Raw genomic sequence first — 18,623 nt, forward strand, 5'->3', positions numbered from 1 at the left:
TTGTATTATATGTATTATATTTTATATTATCTATTAAATGTATTTATATTTTGTATTATATGTTTATATAATAAAAAAGAGGTTAAGAACCTACCTCTAGGTTGAGGAGTTTAAATGTAAATCACCCTGAGTGACTTCCTGGTTCCCCACCCCAGTAACCCCAGGTTATAGTGATTATCAAGGGCAGACAGTGGGAAGCCCTAGATGCCAGCTTCTGGACGAGAGGAAAAGAAGGCATCAAGCTTTACCTTTCAATCTACGGCTGTCACTACATTGCTCTGCCACAAGTCTAACAACCACATGATCTCAGGAATGTACTAACTCTTGGAACCAGGGTTTTCTCATCTGTCAATGGACAATGGTTACACCCCTCTCAAAGCATTGTTGTGAAGAATAAAAGAAAATGAGTAAATGCTTGGCTCTCAGTAGAAGCTCAATAAATGTGAATTCTTTCCTAGTACTAGTCACTCAGGTCCCAAAAGTTTACTACTTGGAAGACAGGTCCCTCTTCAACAATCAATCCACTCCCTTCCTCAAATGTAAATTGGGAGAGTCACTTTGGAACACAGGATGGAGGTTCCCCCAAAAAATTAAAAACAGAACTACCATATGACCCAGCAATTCCACTTCTGGTTATATAGCCAGAGCCAATGAAAATATGATATCAAAAAGATATCTGCACATCCATGTTCATTGCAGCATTGTTCTTGAGAGCCAAGATATGGAAACAACCTAAGGGTCCATCAACTGGTAGATGGATAAAAAAGATACAGTATATATATATATATACACAATGGGATATTATTTAGCCAAGAGAAAGAAGGAAATCCTGCCACTTGCTACAACATGGATGAAACTTGAGGGCATTATGCTAAGTGAAGTAAGATAAAGAGAGAGAAATACTATATGATGTAGCTTATATGTGGAATCTAAAAGCCAGAAGTTGGGGACAGTGGAATGGGAAGATGTTGATCAAAGGGTACAAACTTACAGTTATAAGATAAATAAGTTCTGGGGATCTAACATACAGCATGGTAATTATAGTTAATAATACTGTATTATCTACTTGAAAGTTGCTAAGAGTAGATCTTAAATGTTCTCACCACAGAAAAGACATGATATTTATGTGACATGATGAAGATGTTTGCTAACACTATGATGGTAATCATTTTGCAATATATATCAAATCAGCACATTGTATACCTTAAACTCATACAAAGTTATATGTCAGTTATATCTCAATAAATCTGGAGGAAAAAATCCACCCCCTTGAGTGCTTCCAGGGGAAAAGTGTGACACAGCTGCTCAGTGCTCAACTTTAGATAGACCTGCAGTTGGATCAAGTTCCTAGCTTCTCTCCATGATGGCTATGTGGACTTGGGCAAAGGGTTAAACTTCGCTGTACCTTGTCCCATCCACAAAATGGAAATGATGATGAGAATAGCCCTTCTTTCTTAGGATTATGAGAAAATGCAAAATATATTTAGCGCACTGTTTGGGACATCACAAGTGTTGAATAAATGTCAACTACCATAAGGCTCTCCCTCTGCCCATATCTTCTCTCCTAAGTACCATATGCCCACCTTTAGGAGTGTGTCCCTATAACTGAATGTCCAACATGAATGTCAGACAGAAAAGGAAAAAAATCAATAAATAATCCAGATTTCGCAAGTCTTTTCCCCAAATGCCTGGAGGTCTCTTCCACGGCCACCACCACCACCCCCCTCACCCCATATAGCCCAGTAACTTGTCCCTCATTTCTTTCAGATCTTGACTCAAACTTGTCATTTCAGTGACATTTAAAATTGCAAATACCCCTCCCCACAACACACACACACACACACACACACACACACCCCATTCCATTTCCCCCTCCTTGCTTTATTTTCTGTTACAACTGTCAGCACAGGACACACCTCATAACTGGCTCACTTATTTATTGTCTGTCTCCTCCCAGTAGAGTGTAAGCTCCTGGAGGGCAGGAGGTCTTTGTCTCCTTGGTTCACTTGCTATTCCCCCAGCGCAGGCAGCTGGGGACTCGTTAACAATTTGTCGAATGAATAAGTGAATGAGTGAGTGAGTGAGTGAGTGAGTGAATAAACGAATGAAGAGAAGCCTCTGGACTTTATTAGGAGACCAGAGAGGTTTCACAAGGAGGTAAAGGCGAGAAGGGGTGGGGAATGTCTCCCATCTGACTCAAATCCCTCTCACCTGCCTAACCTTGCAGTCCTTTTAGGCGCCACACAAGTTGCATATCCCCCTAAATCTGGGTGCTGACTCCAGACGCCCCCCATTAGCGGCAAACACCCCACGCCACTTCTGAGACTGAAGGGAGACTAGAAGGGGCAAGAATCCCAGAGGGCCAACCCAAGGTGGGGGGCGGGGGTCCCTACGCTCAGGCTGCTCCTAACCCCTTCCCCAGCCGGAGGCTCGCGTCGGTTGGGGGTGGGGGCAGCGGGGGCCGGGGGTGGGGGCGGGGGGGGCGCGCGTCCGGCCCCCCGGGGGCGGCCCAGGGCGGCGACGTCGGGGCTGCGGGCGCCTTCGCTGGACCCGCATTGCCCCCTAGTGCCGCGCGGAGTCAGGGCGCCGGGCTCCCCCGCCTGATGTCACCGCCGTGCATCAGCCCGGAGGCGGCTCGTTGCAAGCAGACCCTCCTCGGCGCTGGCTGGGCTGGGCGCCGCTGCCCGCACACGCGCCGCGGGCCGGGCCGAGCCGAGCCGAGCCGGGCGCCCCCCGCCCGCCGCCCCTCCCCCGCCGCTCCCCGCCCGCCCGGCCCGGCGCGCCTGACGTGGACCATTAAACTTGGAGCGGCCGCCTCGGCCCCTCTCGCCGCCGCCTCCCTCTGACAGCCAGCGAGCGGGCGGCTCAGTGCAGGCAGGCAGGAGACGCGCCGCCGGGCTGCGCTGCCCCGGGCAGGGGAGATGACTCCTGGCCGGGAGGGCGCCTCTGGGAAGAAGACCGCGGGCGAAGCAAAGTTGCAGGGCAGCTGAGGAGCTTGGCCGCAGCCCTTCCAGCCCGCTCACCCCAGGCTATGGAGGGCCGACTCTAAAATGAATCCCGATCTGGACACCGGCCACAACACATCAGCACCTGCCCGCTGGGGCGAGTTGAAAAATGCCAACTTCACTGGCCCCAACCAGACCTCGAGCAACTCCACACTGCCCCAGCTGGACGTCAGCAGGGCCATCTCCGTGGGCCTGGTGCTGGGCGCCTTCATCCTCTTTGCCATCGTGGGCAACATCGTCGTCATCTTGTCGGTGGCCTGCAACCGTCACCTGCGGACGCCCACCAACTACTTCATCGTCAACCTGGCCATTGCCGACCTGCTGCTGAGCTTCACCGTGCTGCCCTTCTCCGCCGCCCTGGAGGTGCTCGGCTACTGGGTGCTGGGACGGATCTTCTGTGACATCTGGGCTGCCGTGGATGTCCTGTGCTGCACGGCCTCCATTCTGAGCCTGTGTGCCATCTCCATCGATCGCTACATTGGGGTGCGCTATTCCCTGCAGTACCCCACGCTGGTCACCCGGAGGAAGGCCATCTTGGCGCTCCTCAGTGTCTGGGTCTTGTCCACGGTCATCTCCATCGGGCCCCTCCTTGGGTGGAAGGAGCCAGCGCCCAACGATGACAAGGAATGTGGGGTCACTGAAGAACCCTTCTATGCCCTCTTCTCTTCCCTGGGCTCCTTCTACATCCCTCTGGCGGTCATTCTGGTCATGTACTGTCGCGTCTACATCGTTGCCAAGAGGACCACCAAGAACCTGGAGGCCGGCGTCATGAAAGAGATGTCCAACTCCAAGGAGCTGACTCTGAGGATCCACTCCAAGAACTTTCATGAGGACACCCTCAGCAGTACCAAGGCCAAGGGCCACAACCCCAGGAGTTCCATAGCTGTCAAACTTTTTAAGTTCTCCAGGGAAAAGAAAGCAGCCAAGACCTTGGGCATTGTGGTCGGTATGTTCATCTTGTGCTGGCTACCCTTCTTCATCGCTCTACCACTTGGTAAGTTGGGGACTGGCGGAGGGGAACTGGGTATTTTCAGATCTCAGGTCTGCTGCTGAGCTTACTGGAAAGTTTTTTGTGGGTTTTGTTTTTTATGCAGTCTGTGTGTGTTTGGAGATTAGAGAATACTGTTTGTTCTGCAAAGGCTTTGCAGACTGGGGAAGCTGGCTAAGAACCAACTCAGGTGTGAGTGGAACATACTAAGTAAGGTGCTAGTCGCTTGAAAGAGAACCACAGGAAGAAAATCTGGTACGTGGAATGACTCATTCAGCAGCGTCAGTTTAATAATTAAGAAGGACACTGGACTTGAACATCACACCAGCGTTATCTCAGTAGTAATGATGTGCCGGCTAAGGCAGCGTCACTAATGCAGCATACAAAATAGTTTGTAGTTACCGCAGACGCGGCGTTTGGGAAGCAGGCAGGCAGCTCGTACGCAGAAAGGCAGGTTTCATTCAGCATTTCCAGGGCCCTCGCAGAGACCCACGCTCCCCATGAGCTTTGCAGAGGCTGCGTCCTCTCCTCCTCCCTTCACTGCTTGCTCTCACCTCAATGTACTCCCTTCGTTATGAGTTAGGAAGAACATCTTAACAGCCGCGCCACCCCAGGCAGCCTCTGAGTTATCTAAAGCTTGAGATTTGAAAGAGAAGGAAGACAGAGGGTCACATGTTTTCAATTTTTACCCAAAAATGTTCCTAACTCCGGTGAGTCATGGAATACCCAGATTTAAATTACAGTGGTCCCTCACCTTAGGCTGACAGACACCAAATCGTGCTGGGATGAAATCGAGTTCTTCCTCTCCTATACAAATATGTCCATCTTCTTTTGTTTAGTGGTCTTACTAAGTTGTTCAAAAAGCTTCCTGGTTTTTCCTAAGAAGACAAGGTCTGGTTAGGAGGTAAACCTAGAGGAGGGTACCGTGATATGCTGTCCACATGGCTTGGGAAACACTTGTCCCTTCTCTGAGGCACTGATCTGCTGTGGTTTCCTCTCCCATCCCTGGGGGACACTCCAGAAAATGAATGGAGGGAGGTGATCATTGCAAAGTCATGTGCCATGATATCAGAAGAGGTAACGGCTGCCACATGCCATGGACCATGTATGCCTGCAATCACACCCAGGGCTCCGTTAGAACCGAACATAAGCAAATCCCTCAAATAACTAAAATTCTGCAGACACACTGCTTTCACCAGAAAAGGGTAAATGGAAAGAAAGCAAATTGACATCAGGAGTTTCCATTTAAAAAAGATAAAGGAAAAAAGGTGTTTAACCTACTCTCCATGTTGTCATTTCTGAGGCAGGCTTGCAAGTTCATGCCTTTTAGAAATATTTTTAGTCTGTTACGTGGGAAGCATTTGAAGCTGTACCTCCACCCCCCAGAGTGGTCACATCTCACTGCAGAGAAGCTTTCCTCTTTTCCCAAGGTCTTAGGGTCCTTTTGCAGGCTTGTTGGGTTAAAGTGGGTAACAGTTCACACTGCTTTGGGCTATATAAAGATCATGGTTGTATGTGGAAGTGATTTGGTCATGCATTAGCTATGGACCACTGGTCTGTGAGCCTCACTTTCTCCATCTGCAAAATAGGGCTAATTACTATTTGCTTCATGGGGTTTGCACTAATGCATGGAAAGGACTTAATGCAGCGTCTGGTGCACAGCAAAAGCTCAATGAAAGTTAGCTTCGTACTACAAACCAAATCCCAATTGCCCCTCAGTTATAACTGTGTTTCTCCTTCTCTACTCACTGGCCAATCCCACACCTGTTAAAGGCTTAGAACTGAGTTTTTCTCCTTTCTTCCTTCTGCCTCTGCCACCCAGCCTGCAGAGGCTATGACCAGAGCATCCTCAGGAAGGAGAAGGCCCTAGCAAGATGCAGGGAATGGATCAAAGGTTCAGGCTTTCACTTTAGGGGCAATGGAAACAGGTCCAAATAGGTGAAGAGGCTGCCTGCATGCCGAAATGGAAAGAGCACTGCCCTGGGGATCAAGAGGGGATCAAGAGTTCTCATGTGAGCTTTGCCATCAGTCCACTCTGTTACCCTAGGCTTGTTGCTTTACCTCTCTGGACTTCAGATCTCACTCCCAGGGAACAAGAGGGTTGGACTAAATCAAGGGCTCTCAAACTCTATTAAAGATCAGAATCATCTGTGGAACTTGATAAACATTCAGCTTCTTAGACATAATCCACAGATAATCTGATTCAGTAAATCGGATGGGTTCCAGGAATCCTCATGTTTAACTAGCCCACCAGGTGATTCTGAAGAGGTGGTCCACAGACGAGGCTTTGAGAATCACCGGCCAGAGGATCTCTCAGCTCCCTTCGGGCTCCAGCCTCCTGGACACCAAGGTTTTAAATGCTGCAAAGCTTAGCCCTTCCCCAGGCACGCGGTGGTGCAGGATGATGTGTCTTCTCTGTGGGTCCTGCTCTTCAAACTCACCCTTAGCTTCTTCTCACTCACCCTATCTCTGCTTTTCCTCCCTTTCTGTTCGTGACTGTCTGAGACCATAACCCCCGAATATCTCAGGTCCTTGGCTTCCATGGCCTGCTCTCAGAGCTTGTTTCTCCTCTCCCTGCCATGAAACCTGTCTGAATACCCCTGCCACTATCTCCCGGAGATGTCCCCAGGTGTTGTCCCTAAGCTACTCTGCCTGCATCTTCTCCCTTGGTTGCCCAAGCCTTGGCAGGTAAGAAATGTGGACTCCAGGCCTTGGCTTTGGGATGGACTTTGAAAGGTACTCAAGAACTTCAAACAGATAATGTGCTTAATTAGCATGTTCTTAATCATTTAGGAAGACCATCCCAGCAAAATGGAGATGTGGGTTTTTCTACTTCCCCTGAGTTCAAGTAACACCCAAACAATGGGAGCATGACGTAGAACAGTAACTCTTTTGGAGTCTGAACAAGATTCCAAATTCAAAATTTTCCATGAAATGCTTTTTGCTCACAAGGAGAGAAAGCAAATCTAGGGGGAGACAGTCATTGGCACATTGGCAAACAGGGAAGTGCAGGTAGAAGGAACTTCCAATTAGCAACAGACTTCCAGGTGCCTGGATGGCATGAGATTTCCATAGCTGTGTTTGTCTTCTCTGTGGGAGAGAAGGGTTGGGATCCCCCCTGGGAAGGAAGGAAAATAGCCATGCCCTCTGCAGGGTCCTGGGCAGAGGCCCCATTTGTTTTCCTTCCTCCCTTATTTTTATTTTTGGGAACAGGGTTGGGCTGCCTGTGGGGCTGGGCCCCTCATCTCCTGTGGAGCTCTCCCCACCTGTAACACCCTCCCTACCTCCTCCCCACCCTTCCCCTGTGGCCTCAGACCAAGTCGGACCAGGGACCAGCTCTCACTTGGGAGCAGGGATGGACTCCACCAAACAAGGACCTCTTTATTCAGCCCCTGGAATTGGGCCATGGAGGGACAGGAAATAATTGGAATATAATACAGCAGCATTTCTACTCAATGGGCCATATGCAAGATGTCCAAGGAATCTTCAGCTGCCAGGCATTAGAGTGAAGGCTGGCTCCTACCCACGTGGGGAAGACCTGGTCAGGGTCTCAAGGAGTGGCTGGGCTACTAAGGATGTGCATTGCATTGCGGGGATAGATTGGAGTGAGGGAGGGGGAGGTGCACAGACAGCAGGAAGTACTGGGCAGCCAACTGGTAGCTGGGTTTAGTGCGTTGTTTAGAAAACACTGGAACCTTGCCTCGCTCCAGATCTTTCTTCCGTCTTTTAAAATGCTGAAAGGCACCAGGAAGCCATTATTGAACTAACTGCTTTCCCCTCCAAATAAATGAAGGTCAATTTCAAAGAAACAGTTGTGTTCTCATAGTACTGGGACCAAATAGGAATCCCTCTCTCCATTGATTTGTGTCTCTTGTCCTCTCATTCAAATCGAGGCTGATGAATTCCTGCACAGGGGAGGGTGAGGGTCTCAGAGATGACTCAGGACAGGGCCACCCCCACAAATACACACACTAACCCTTCAGCTCTGTTTTGAAACACGGGGATTTGAGGTGCTCACGAAGAAAGCAATTGGTTTGAGTGAGGGAGAAATTTTTATACACAGGGAATCCTTCCTGGAAAAGGAAAGTCCTTCTGAAGGAAAATACATTCAACTATTTATGAAATCATTAATAAAGACTTCTAACACACCTACTATGTGCTACATGGCTTCTGCCTGCAGGATGTTTACAGCCTCGTGAGATCATATTTTTATGAAGCAGGTACTATGTGCCAGACATTCTTCTAGGCTCTTTGCAGACATTATCTCATTAATCCTCACAGCTGCCCTGACAGGGGAGAATAATTGCTCCCTCTCTAAAGATGGATACGCAGGAGCTCAGAGAGGTTAGTCTTCTTGCCCCAGGTCACACAGCAAGTAAATGATAGAGCCAAGGGTTGAATCCCAGTCTGTCAGGACAGGCACATAGCTGTTCCACTGACTGCAGCTAGGAGATGTCTGGCCTTCTTGCTCCCTGGTTCCAATCTGCTCTCATAGCAAATGTGCCCCGAAACTCCAAAGCCACCTTGTCAAAAGCTGGGTATTGTACTTCTTTTACAAAGCCCTGTCTTTCTTCTGCTCCCCACTCACCCCTGCAAAAAGACTCACCCAGAAAATGTCAGGGAAGGTCATCCACATTCTAGCTCAGGGCTAGATTTGCTCCACACCTCCGGCACTGTGTAGGATGTGGGTCTCCCGATGCCCGGCCTTTCATCACCCCAGCCAGAGGAAAAAGTGGGACCTTGCCCTCCATCTGAGAATCTAGCTCTACATCTTGACTCATTCATTCATTCATTCATTCATTGAATAAATATGTATTGGATGCCTACTGCGTCTGGATATTGTGCTAGAGATACAGTGGTGAGCAAAACAGCTATGTTCCATGTCCTCATAGGATTTAGTTCTAGTGGGAAACACAGATCATTTGAAAATCACATGCACACAAATAAACACGACCACAAATTGTAACAAACGACCTTAAAGTAAAGGGGTGAGATGCTATTAAAAGTAAATAACAAGAGCCAGCATATCACAGGGGCCCCTGAGTGACATGGTGTGGAGGAGCTAACTCAGTGAAGGCTGCAGGTAGAAGGAGAGGGTCCAGGCAGAAGGAAGGGCCTGCCTGAGAGACCTGAGGCAGGATCTGGTGGGGAAGTAGCAAGGCTGGGGGAGGAGGGTGCAGGTGCAGGTCAGGGCTGCAGGTGTGGGCAGAGGCCAAGCCATGCAGGGATTTTAGGCCCCATCAAAGACTTAAGATTTTATCTTAAACTACACTGGCCACTACCCGAAGCATTTGAAGCAGACAAGAGATAACATCTGAGTTATGTCTTGAAACGATGAATCAGGCCTCTGTGTGGAGCATGAGTCCGAGGCATGACGGTTAGGAGGCCACAGGCCCAGGGAGAGCTGATGGTAATTTAGACTCAGACTGGGGGGCAGTGAAGGTGGAGAGAAATGGACAGATTCAAGGACTTGGGGATGGGTCAGTTATATGATTTAGGAGGGGTAGTGAGAACAAGAAATGTGTCTGGAATGACTCTGAAGTTTCTGGGTGATACAGGTATGATTCGTTGAGAGGCCAGCAAAACACAGCCAAGAGGATTCCTCCCAGGACCTTCCTCAGACCCCAGCCATCAGGGTTCACGGGACAGCATGCTAGGAGTGATCTGCCAGACACCCTTCTGAGTAGACAGAATGTCCTGACCCAAAAACTGGGCACTGTGACCAACAACTGACCAGCTATTCATCAGAAACATCTGGCAGAGCGCTCTTCCCAAAAGCACAGATCCTTGGGCTCCACCACAGACTGACTATATCAGAATTTCTCATGAAGGGGTGAAGAATCCCAATTTTTAATAAGTTCCCAGGTGATACCTATGCAGCCAGCCTAGCACCAGTCCTCCCCATGCCTGGGAACCCCTGGAATGAGCACCCCATGGAGAGCCAAGAAAACTTGCTTATGCTTCCCCCAGTGCAGCCAGAAGCACCTCCAATCCTGCCCACCTTGGGCTAGTCCACGGGGAGGAAGGCAGAAGGCTGGCAGGAAGGAAAGTGAATTCTTTCAACTAGAGCTTCCCCGGAGAAGAGGAAGAGAATGGGTATTGCAGACACAGCTCTTCAGTGTAATGGGTACACTGCTCACCACTGAACTCCATGTATTGCCCATAATCCTCACAAACCCCTCTGCAGAGCAAGCATCATCATCCCTGTGTTTATAGGTGAGGGAACAAGAGATCAGAGAGGTTTGGTAACTGGCCCAAGGTCAAACAGCTAGTAAATGGTAGAGTCTATCAGACTCCACATTTGGCACTCAGTAAGCACTTGTTATCTCATTCCTGTTGTCACTGCAGCACTTTCTGAACATTTGTCTCGGGTCTGGTGCCCATGGGCCTAACGTTTTTACTGGCTCGTGACAAAATAAGGAAAAAAAAATGAGAAAAAGTCTGTGTTTTTCCAAATGTATTCAATATAAATGACTGTCCTTTCTATTTTGGGACACTGAAATAGCATTTCTTTGATGGAATGATGGTAATAAGTAGTGATGATAGTCATAGTCCTGTGTGTATTGTGTGTTTAATGTCCTATTTGGCAGAATAACAAGTTGTAGCCCTATGTCTATTTCCACCAAAAATGTTTTTGAAATTTTACTGTGATCTCCTAAAGTCCTGGCATCATGGAAGATACCCTGGTGGTGAGACACAGTAAATATTTGGGGGAGAAAGCGAGCAGTAAAGGAGGGAAGTGGGGCACCAGGGAGGGAGGGGATGGATAATGAGTTAGCCTCAGCTTTGCAGTGACATTCAAGGGACTGGGGCAGAAGGGCAGGAGGGGGAGGGATGGTGTGTGAAGGGTACAGCAGGATGGGGGACCATTTGTGGAGGCACTGAGTCCTGCTGGGGCAAAACAGGCCACAGAAATGCCAACGGGTGTGGGTGGAGCTGCAGCGCCCTCCCAGATGGGCCCGTTCCGATCTATAATGCAGGAAATGCCTTTACCTGTGAGTGTGTGTGTGTGTGTGTGTGTGTGTGTGTGTGTCTCATAAAAATAACTGATAGCCGCTGGGCCACACTGGGAAATTGCTTTCTCCGGCATCTGCAGGATGTTTCCGCAGTCACTGTGCTCCCGGATCACGTCTGATAATAATAATACTAAGAGATCCCATTTATAAGGTCTTGCCGTGTGCCAGGCTCCCTGGGCTACCCAGGGCTGGGGGGTGCTTCTGTGCGTTCTCTCATTGACTCCTCTCCAAAGGCTTACAGAATGCACACTGTTATTGTCCCCATTTTACAGGTAAGGAAACTGAAGCTCAGAGAGGTTGAGTGATTTGCCTCAGGCCACCCAGCTGATGAGGGATAGAACCTGCATTCACATCTGGGCAATCAGATAATGCTAAAGCGTTATCACTGGGAGTACTCTAAGTGTGGAGCTCTGAGCTACAACTTATGGAACCCCAAAAAGGAGTTGGGGGAAACCAGAGTCTATTCAGAGAAGGAGGAAAGGAAGGGCAAGTGGCAGCCCATCGTTCGGCAACCGAGAGGCATCATGTCCTGGCAAGAACATAAAGAAATATAAAAATAATTGGGTCTTTCCCCTAGCAAGATAACTCAAAATTTCTCTTTTATTATGGTACTTCAGACATTTTGCAGCCTCCCAACTTATGATTGGTAATCTCACATAGTTTTTTAAGACTTTTATAAAATTTGAGGGTGCCTGGGTGGCTGTGTTTAAGCATCTGACTCTTGATTTCGGCTCAGGTCACGGTCTTGGGTCATGAGATTGAGGCCTACGTCAGGCTCCACACTCAACAGAGTCTGCTTATCCCTCTCCCTATGCTCCTCCTGCTATTCTCTCTCTCTCTCAAATAAGTAAATAAAAAAAAAAAAAACTTTTATCAAATTTAGGAAAACATAAAACTTGGAAGACTTTTTCGCAGTTTAGTTTAGTTTCTGGCTGGATATATTTCAGACTATGATTCACCTCTGCCACCCACATACATGTGGTCCCAGCACCATAGGACTTATCGTATCACGACTCAGCCTCTGGCCCTACCTCTTGATGTCACAAGTCCAGGTGAGTCAGCATCATGAACAAGAGAGTATCTCCAGAAGCTGTTTTCCACCTTGCAGTAACTGGCTAGAGATGACAAAGCTATACAGAAAGAAAAGTCTGCAAATTACATATATTTACTGAATAGAACCAAAATGAAATATATCTCAACTCTTAATAGCTCTCAAAAATGCTGATGGCCCCTTTCCTAACACCCATGTGAGGGGAAATAAGATAGAGGGAAGTCGGTGTGGAAACAGATAGTGGCCCTAATCAATTGCACTTAATAGATCTTACTTTTGAAAACTACAAAATCATACAACTATGAGGAAAATTCCTGTGTTCCCTCCCAGGGCCTTAGAGTTCCCATAAAGAGAGGAACCGTGGGGCACCTGGGTGGCTCAGTTGGTTAGGCAACCAACTCTTGATTTCAGCTCAGGTCATGATCTCGGGGTCCTGAGATCCTTTGTGCTCTGTAAGGAGTCTGCTTCTCTTTCTCTCTCTCTCTCTCTTTCCCTCTATCTTTGTGCCCCCCCCTAAAATAAATAAGTAAATCTTTAAAAAAGAGAGAGAGAGGAATGCTGAGGCTAAGCAGGTACCCTTCATCCACACCCAAGCATGGCAGGGATGGCTCTCCCTAGAAACCTGGTGACTGATCGACTTACCTCTCTCCTCTACAAACTGTGAATGTCTTATAAGCAGTGACCACATCTTTCCTCGCTGCCTAACACAGGTGTTCACAAAAGCTAACTGAATGAGTAAATCGGCAGCACTATGAGTTTAGCGGGAGAATTAGGAGCATACTATAACTTGGATAGAATTAGCTGTCGTTTCCCAAATACACCTTGCATCTTCCTTCCCCTGTGCGTTTGTTCAGATTGTTTCTCTCTACTAGAAATGCTCTTTCTGTACCCCCTGAATATCCCAATCCTGCCTACCTGTGAAACCCCGGTTCTGTGGACACCTCTCTCACGGAAGTTTTCTTGGTTCCCATGCCTTTCCTGGCAGTGAACCCTCCCTCTATCCCGTGTTTATCATGCCCGCTACATCTGTCCATGGGGATTAGGATGATGTGCACATCGTTGCCAGCGCTCTTGGGTTGTGGACCTCTGGAGGACAGGGTCCAGGTTTGACTCATCTCATCCTCCACGCCTAAAGACATGTATCCAGTAGACTCTCAGTAAAAATACCAATTGCAGCTATAATTCATACAGTGCATTCCAGGCTTTATCTACCATTTTCCCATCAGACAGGTATTAGGGTCTTGCCCATTTTATAAATAAGGAAATGGGCTTAGAGGCGTTAAATGACTTATCTCATTCCCAGAAACGATCACAGGCACATTGAAAGGAGATTGTCATGACTGCTTCTTAAAACCAAATGCCAGTTTGGGCCTGGTCATGGGGCCAATGAAGTAAGATGGGATATGTGAAGACCAGAGTGGACACAGGCAGGAGCTTGAAAATTGGACAGCGATTTCATTCTTTATTAAAAGGTTACCATTCCACCCACTCAGGGTGGAGACCTTGTCCAACTGACCCCATTTCCCCTCACCTTACCGGCCCTTGTCAAGGTCCTCTCACCTCTTGGAGGGATGTGGCCAGACCTGGTCCCCGTGGAAGAAGCGGAGGAGGAGACAATTCTGGGGACGTCATAGCAGGGTCAGATTAAGATCTTTAGAGGGGCCCAAGGTAATGAGAAGTGAATGCTTCTCCCATCTCCAATGTAATTCTAAATTAAAATACATACATGCACACACACGCACACACACATATGGGGCCCTAAGATAAACGTTAGGCCCACAACATTCTGGTTTATTCCATGAAGACTACTTTGATTCCTTTAATATCAAATTACTTCCCAAAAAAGTGGACATGTCACAGGTTTGCTACTGCTCTAAAGACTTACTGGGTCTGCTTGTCGGGCAATACAGCATTGCTTTACAATGAAGTGACCAGATGTCCCAACCCCCATTATGTCTGTTACCAAAACATGGTGATGATGATGATGATGATTATCATAACCCTCCTTACTCTCAAAACAAATTCATCACTCAAAATTTGAGTGATACGAGTACCTCTGTATGTGAAACCCCTGAGTAAGAGCGTTTGCAGAAGAGTGTGCTCACTGAGGAGCCTGAGGGAGGGGAGAAGAGAGAATCTGGCACCCACAGCCTCAACCACTGGGAGAAAGAAGAAGAATGAAAATGAAGTGAGCAACAATTTCAGGAGGAAAGATGCAACTTCACATGTCTATTCTTTGTGGGCAAAAGGAGTCACTGTAAATGTTGACTTGAAATTATTAGATCTTCATTCAGCTAACGTACCCTGGTTCCACAAGTGATGGAGGTGGTGTCTGAAACCATGGCTGGCTGACCTTAAATACTTAGTAAATGAAGGAATGGATCCATCTCACCCAAGAGAAGTGGTGTAACCTGAAGGACACATATCTCTGGAATGCAGAGACAAGAGAAGAGGAAGGCTGAAATAATAAGATTTGGGGAGCAGAGGGGAGAGTGAGCTCTGAAGGACTCCTCAGGCTGGAATATCTGTAGGGGCAGGGGCATCTTCACTCCATCCATCACCCCCACTCCTGGCATGACAGCGTGAGTCAACCCAGGGTAGAGTGCTCACTGGCAGGCCTGTGTTCCTAGGACTCTGTCAAGAGTACATCTGCCCACACCCACCAGCAGCACATCTGAGCCCCCTTTGAACCCCCAAGCACCCCTCTGTTGTGAGTACACAAATTGTGCTATAAGCTTGCATCAAGGAACAGTTCAGGCCAAATGTTCAGAAACAGAATATTCTAGCACACACAAGGGGACCATTCCTCACAGAGCCCCATTTCACTTTTTCTAGGGGTATCTGCTCACAGCATCTTGCTCCCCTGAAGCTGGGATGCATTTGGGGTTTGGCTTCGCATGATTTTTGAAATTCTTCTTTAAGATAGAGTTTCTTGCCAGGCTGACGTGCATTGCTCAGAGGCTGAGCTCAGCACCCTGGCTATGCCCCAGAAGGAGGTTAAAATGGGACCAAGGGCAAGCCGGGCTTACTGTCATTCGCAGGCATGGGCCCCCGGGCTCACACCACCAGCACAGCCGGGCAGAGATCCAGGGAGGCAGCTGGTGGGGGGGAAGGAAGTTCTACCAACTGGAACAACAACAACAAAATTACATCTCCAATTTATATATTCAGGCCATAAATCGCCCCCTGGCATCAAGAGAAAGTGGTAGGGCCCCTCTCCCTGCTTGTAAGTACACCCTGACAGCATCCATTTGTGACTTCTTGTCCCCAACGCTTCAGAAGTTACCTTAACACAAGGGTTCTTGGGCTTTCTTGCTCCCTGGGCCCCTCTGGCAACCTGATGAAGCCCCTTCTCACTATAGACACATAAAATAAGAGACAGGATTGCAAAGAAAACAATTATGTTGAAATGATTATTCCAATGTTGAAAAAAACAAATTTATGATAGAATAAAAAATGTTCTTTATTAACATATTAAATAAACAAGATCTAGCAGCAAGTCAAATAAATAACCACTATAATTTTGAAGTAGTGACAAGTGCAAATATTTCAAGATATCTGCAACAAATGTAATGTGATATCATAAATCTGATTTCTACTGGGGACAAATCCTGCTAATTCTACTATGGTTTGCTGCCCACATTCCTACTGAAGGAAATGCTAACTTTTCAGCCAAAGGTTAGTTTAAAAATAAAAAAAGTGATTTTTCCCATCCAAGTTCACAGACCCCGCCCCACAGCCCCAGAATAAGAACCTTGCCACATGACATAAAGATGTACTTCAAGATGTGAAGTTCTGTATACATCTTTCTTTCAAACAATGCAGTCTTAGGACCACAGGGAACTTGGACTATGCCATCGTGCTTTGTAATTATTTTGCGTAACTATTTGTAGCAACTTTTTATCAGCTAACTTCTTCTTTTTTTAAGATTTTATTTATTTATTTGGGAGAGAGAGAGAGAACATGGGGGGCGGTGTTCAGAGGGAGAAGCAGACTTCCTGCTGAACAGGGAGCCAGATGCAGGACTGGATCCCAGGACTCCAGGATCATGACCTGACCTGAAGGCAGACACTTAACCGACTAAGCCACCCAGGCATCCCCTGTTTACCTTTACAAATGGTATCATTTTGTAAAAACTATCAGATAGTGAAGATTATGTTTTGCACTCAACAGGGTGTCTTGGACATAGTTCTATGTCAATGTATAGAGTTACTGTTTTCCTTTCCATGGCTATATCATAATCCATTTTATGGAGTATCCTATAGTACTTACCAGTTTCTCCACTGATGGACACTTAGGTTATGTTTGGCCTTCTACTACTACAAACACTGTTGCAATGAATATTTTCGCATATATGTCTGTGCCCACATATTCAAGATAAATTCCTCGAAATGGAATCACTGGGGCAAGGAATGTTTGGTATTTTAAATGGTTTAGCCTGATTATGTTCAATTTTGCATAAATAAGAAATTTAAAATATAGTAAAATGTAAAGTGTCATTAAAACAAATAGGTTAGGGGCGCCTGGATGGCTCAGTCAGTTAAGCGCTTCCTCTTCATTTCAGCTGAGGTCATGATCTCAGGGTGGTGAGATCAAGCCCCTCGGGCTCAGCGGGGAGTCTGCTTCTCTCCTTTTCTGTCTCCCTGTGCCCCTCCCCCCACTCACACATGTGCTCTCTCTAAAATAAATAAATAAAGCTTAAAAAAACAAATAGGTTAGATCTGTCTACTAATCTATTCTTTAGGAGGGTAGTTCATGATATTTAAGTTAAAAAAGTAACTCGTAGAGTAACATGTAATCCCATTTTTCAAAGTCATTAATTCAATCACCTGCAGGGGCAGAATGAAGGGAAAAAGAGTGGATTATTAACTTTTTTATATACCTCTGAATTATTTCATGTGTTACAACAAGCACATATTCTGTTTGTGATTGAGAAAATGTGATAGAATATAAATTGAGTTTCAGTAGAGTTGTGATGAGACTATTCATTTTTTTTATGATTTTAAGAGAAAAAAATATCAATGGCCAAAAAGAAAAAAATGCACTTTGTCATTTTTAATCTAATTTTACTTTACATACATTTAATATTTTTTATAAACATGTATATGTGTATGTGTGTGTATATATATATGTGTGTGTGTGTATATATATATATACTATTATGTGATCACCAGCTCTAGGACACTTAAAAATTACTTTGTCCCCTTTCTCTGTTGGATATAGCTCTGCCCACTGCCCCAGTTCAAAAATATGTTGTCAAGTTGTTTGTTGATTTTTGGTTTTGTGTATTTTTTTCAAAATGAAAAGAATTTTGTCACTCTTGGTAGCGAAAAATAATTTAGACACAACAGCAAGATAGATATAAAAGAGAAAGCAAAGGTCATCCATAATCCTCCTCTATATAATCATGTTTTAATATTTTTCCTGCTGAACTTTCCAGAATTTTCTATATGAGTGTGTATGTGTGTGTACATACAAACTGGATCACCTAGTGCTTTTATCACTAAGCATCAAGTGTTGACTTCTTGCCATTTCAATAAATCTGAATCTTTTCATTTTTTTATTTATTTTTCACATTTTTTAATGCTGCATTGCATTCCATAATGAAAAGTACCATAATGTATTTAACCAATCCAGTTATGACAACCAATTTATGTAAGGAGGTGAGACACACACAAGGTATTACATTCACAAAGTGTAGAGTGAGAAGTATATATGTCCCTCTCACTTCGCTGGCCCCCAGCCATCTGCGTCCCCTCCCTGGAGGCAGCTGTTGTCAATTTCCTGCATAGCCATTCAGAGATAGTCTATGAAACATATTTATATGTTCTTTTTAATGGAAATCACATTCTAAAAACACTATTTGGCACTTTGGGCTTTTTTTCACTAAATAACGTACCTTGGAGATCTTCCTGTACAAGTACTTCAATATAAGTACAGCAACCTCATCCTTTTTAATAGCTGCATAATATTCCATTGTGCTTCTTTTTTTTTTTTTTTTTTCCTAGTTGGCCTCTATGGAAGGACATTTAGGTTGTTTCATAATTTTTGTTATCACAAACAACACTATAGTAAATATTCTTGTACACACTTCATTATTTTCTACATCATCTATAAGACAAAATCCTGGAAGTGGACTATTCTGAGTAAATTTTTACATTTTTATAAATATTGCCAAATCATCCTCCACAGAGATTGTACCAATTTGCATTTCCATAACTGGTATTTGAGAGTGCCCACACATTTGCCAACAATGTGTTATCAAGCTTTCTGATCTCTGCCAACTTGATAGAGGAAATTTGGGGGAAATGAGGCTAAGCATCTTTTTGTATGTTTAGAATAATCCATGCTCTCTTGATGTACTTTTATTTTGAGTTTTCAGCTGTGACAAATATTCTTCTATATCCATTTTTCCTTTAGGATCTTTTGGCACCTGCTCTTTAGGATTTCCTTAGGATAAAGTCCACTTTGAATGGTTAGATCAAAAAGGTAGATTCAGGTAAAAGGCATCAAACATATATCATCAAATTATCCTCTGGGAAGGGTGTAGCAATTTGCACTCC

The 18,623-nt window shown here is 45.9% G+C and overlaps 1 protein-coding gene across 1 annotated transcript in view; it reads left to right on the forward strand.

Annotated features, from left to right (window-relative positions):
- The first annotated feature begins 2,765 nt into the window (after positions 1-2,765).
- Positions 2,766-18,623, forward strand: part of ADRA1B (adrenoceptor alpha 1B) — a 49,499-nt gene continuing 33,641 nt past the window's right edge. Inside the window, exon 1 of the mRNA XM_035013462.1 lies at positions 2,766-3,999. Within this exon, the coding sequence (XP_034869353.1) occupies positions 3,051-3,999 (949 nt within the window). The 5' untranslated portion in view covers positions 2,766-3,050. The remainder of the gene's footprint in view (positions 4,000-18,623) is intronic.

This window comes from Mirounga leonina, unplaced genomic scaffold (genome assembly GCF_011800145.1).
Source record: "Mirounga leonina isolate KUSES-001 unplaced genomic scaffold, KU_Mleo_1.0 Mir_104, whole genome shotgun sequence".
NCBI lineage: Eukaryota > Metazoa > Chordata > Mammalia > Carnivora > Phocidae > Mirounga > Mirounga leonina.